This window comes from Cynoglossus semilaevis, chromosome 11, assembly GCF_000523025.1.
Source record: "Cynoglossus semilaevis isolate Cse_v1.0 chromosome 11, Cse_v1.0, whole genome shotgun sequence".
In the NCBI taxonomy this organism is placed as follows: Eukaryota; Metazoa; Chordata; class Actinopteri; order Pleuronectiformes; family Cynoglossidae; genus Cynoglossus; species Cynoglossus semilaevis.
The window spans coordinates 537,276-540,467 of record NC_024317.1 but is presented as its reverse complement, the minus strand read 5'-3'; the positions used below and the strand labels follow the sequence as shown (position 1 = coordinate 540,467).

Below are 3,192 nucleotides of genomic sequence, written 5' to 3'. Positions count from 1 at the left end.
ATACCCCGGTGTGGGGCAGTTGTTACTGAGCCGTGACGTCGTGACACCTCGGTGTGGAGGCCAACGTTGACGTGCTTGAAGAATTGGCCGTAAGTCCGCAGGAATTTTTAGACCGCCCAAAAAACTGCCCCAAAAATAATATTCCCACTGTAGGTAGAAGAAAAGAGCCGACCCTGTACTCTGTACTCTGTACTGTGTACTCTGTACTGTGTACTCTGTCTGTATACAGTACAATCTGAGGGTAGACCTGTACTGTAGTACTTGTTACTCTCTTATTAAGCATTTATATTCATATAAATATATTCAGTCCCAGAATATCTTTAATTAAAGACTTAATTAAATTAAAAACTTCCTGAAGTGTAGGAACAGCCCAGGTCCAGGTCCAGGTCCAGGTCCAGGTCCAGGTCCAGGTCCAGGGTCCGTGTGCAGCTGTGCTTTTGTGACCTCTAGTGTTCACTGTATGTATTTCAGTTTGGAACCTGAAACCTCAGAGGCCGCTGCCTCCAAGACACGCCTCATGTCTGTTGCAGTCACTCCAACTTTACCCCCCCCCCCNGTCTCCTCTCTGCAGCGTAAGTGTTCCTCTAAGTCTTCAACTTCTAAACTTCACTGTGATTGGGTTCTTTACTAACGTTCTGTTTGTGCTGCACTGACCGTAGACTATGACGTCACTTTAACAACCCGTGTTGACAGTAACGGATGACGACTGTTCGCTGCTGAACGTCATTCAGTAGTACATGTGATGGGTCATCTTTGTTGTAGCTCCCTATCTCTCCAGCAGGAGGCGCTTTGTACACAGTTAGGATTCAAATCTATACCGCGTTCCAGGAACCAGTGAGTTCTGTTCACTCTGAAAAACAGGGCTTAAAAGACAACTGGAAAAAAGACACTGTCTTCAGGAGGGACATGTGACCGAGAGCTGCTCCCAGCAGGTCAGCTGGGGGGCCGCCACCCCCGGATCTGTGTCAGATTACCAACATGACCAGACCAGACCGGGGTCTGATGAAGTGTAAAATCATTCATTTTATCAACCAGTATCTGTAGAAAGAACGTTCTTTGATGCATTAAAAACGGTTTGAAAATTCTGAGCTGTTTGACTGTCACTTATGGTTAACAGGACCCCCCCATCTGACCCCCCATCTGACCCCCCATTTGACCCCCATCTGACCTCCATCTGACCCCCATCTGACCCCCCATCTGACCCCTAAAGAAACAGAAAAACACATTAAAAACTCCCAGTATTTCTAAATGAAAATAAAAACACATTTTATTTAATGACTATTATACATTTATATTAGTGTTAATTCACTCTTTAAACATATTTTATATAGAAATAAATACATATACATTTATACACTCGTGCAGCCCAACGTACTGCAGTATATTTGTGGTATATTTGACCTGGTGAAACACCCTCTGGGTGACACTACAACTGTGTTCTTAGCGCCGCCTACAGACGAACGGAGACAATATTGCTTCAAAATCCGGTTTTGTTTTTGAATGTGTTCCAGCCCAGTGTGAGCCATCAGTATGTGGGCTGCACCACGTGGCCCCTCCCTCATCTATATAAGCTGAGGAGAACCAGAAGACGAGGCGACAAACGTGGTTTCTCCTCCTCAGGCTGACTGCACCCCCCCTCCCTCCTGTGAATGACCCCCCCAGGACCGCCGACCCACAGGTAGGTCCACTCCGCGACTCCGGTCCTAATTGTCAAACACTGACGTCACTCCAGCCCACAGGAGTGGCGTTGTTGACGCGTCGCTGACGGTCCCGGTGGTCGGTGCTGTTCCCGCGGATCACACCTGATGACGCTGACCGTCACTTCCGCCGCCGGACACTGACCTGGGCTTTTACTGAGCAGTTTATATGTTAGAGCCGAGAACTGAACCGGGATTTAAACTAAACTGATTGGAGTAACACCCCCCCCCCCCCCCCCCCCGGGGGGCAGTACATTAACGACGTTAAGTATTTGATAGTGAACGGACTTTACAGTGTATTTTCTGAGAGTAATCTTTAGTCCAGCCCCGAGGGGGGGACGGGGGGGGGGGACGACAGGTGTTTGATTGTTTTCTAATGATCTTGTCCTTCTGTTAAAAACACGGAGCTGTTGTTTTTATTATGATGGTCAGATGGTCAGTGCTGGTCATCTGGTCATCTGGAGGTGGACCCTGGACTCAGACCACTCTGACCCTGGTTCCTAGACCAGGTTCCTAGACCAGGAACTGCAGTACTGCCAGGGTGCGGTTGGTTTCTTATCTTGGGTCATTTTTGGTTTTTGTTTTTTTCTACACAAAGTGCCGTCGCCGTCGCTGACCGTAACGAGGAGTCGCTCTGATGAGTTCTGATGCCGTCCTTCACAAGAACCAGGTAGTACTTAGAACACTAGTAACCATTCAGTCACTGAAGTACAAACGAAGTACAAACGAAGTAAAGGTTTACTGTACCGGTGTACTTTCTCTGGTATCTGCTGTAACCACAGATTGGCTCAGAGGGTGAGGGGCGTGGCCAAGTGTTTTCTTCTGTTTCCACTGGTCCTCTACCTCCTCTACATCAGCACTGCTTCCATAAAGTGAGTACTAGTACACAGTACGAGTACACACAGTACTCAACAGTACTTAACAGTAGTAGAATTGACCTTGAATAATAAATAATAACCGACAGTTCTGTCTACTCTAGTTACAGAGGTTTTAGTTCTGCTCGTCAAACAGTCGTTGATTGATTGATTGATTGATTGATTGATTGATTGATTTCTGACTGCTCTGTAGATGGAGTGATGTTTTCGTTTCAGTTTTTCAGGTTTTGTAACAAAGTTTTCTTCCATGGATCGGTGTTCTCTGGAGAGCGGGAAGAATCTGAGTCTGGACAACAGTTTTGATGCTGGTCTCAACCTCATGTAGGAACTTTTCAACTTCTGTCTTTCTTTCAAAAACAACACGTGTTTAAGTACAGAACCAAACATCTGAATGTGGAAAAAATGGACTGCTGTTCAGAAACATTTCCCACTAACCCTAATGCCGCCTCCATCACTCCCTCCCCCCTTCTCCCCCCTTGTTCCCCCCTTGTCCCCCCATCACTCAGGGCCAGGAGTGACGTACAGATGTGCACCTACTGGAGAGCGCCCATCATCTGGGAGGAAATGTTTGACCCTCAGTTTTATGATGAGATGCACAAGAAACAAGGTTCTTCTGTGGC

The 3,192-nt window shown here is 46.9% G+C and overlaps 1 protein-coding gene across 2 annotated transcripts in view; it reads left to right on the top strand.

Moving 5' to 3' along the window:
* Window positions 1-1,466: 1,466 nt before the first annotated feature.
* Window positions 1,467-3,192, top strand: part of LOC103385676 (alpha-1,3-galactosyltransferase 2-like) — a 2,898-nt gene continuing 1,172 nt past the window's right edge. The window contains exons 1-4 of one of the 2 annotated variants that reach the window (XM_008319629.3): window positions 1,467-1,678; window positions 2,296-2,367; window positions 2,480-2,569; window positions 2,789-2,893. In XM_008319629.3, coding sequence (XP_008317851.1) covers window positions 2,345-2,367; window positions 2,480-2,569; window positions 2,789-2,893 — 218 coding nt within the window. In that variant the 5' untranslated portion in view covers window positions 1,467-1,678; window positions 2,296-2,344. Of the gene's footprint in view, window positions 1,679-1,970; window positions 2,368-2,479; window positions 2,570-2,788; window positions 2,894-3,192 lie in introns of those variants that run through there. The other variant, XM_025060493.1, reaches the window with a different exon arrangement.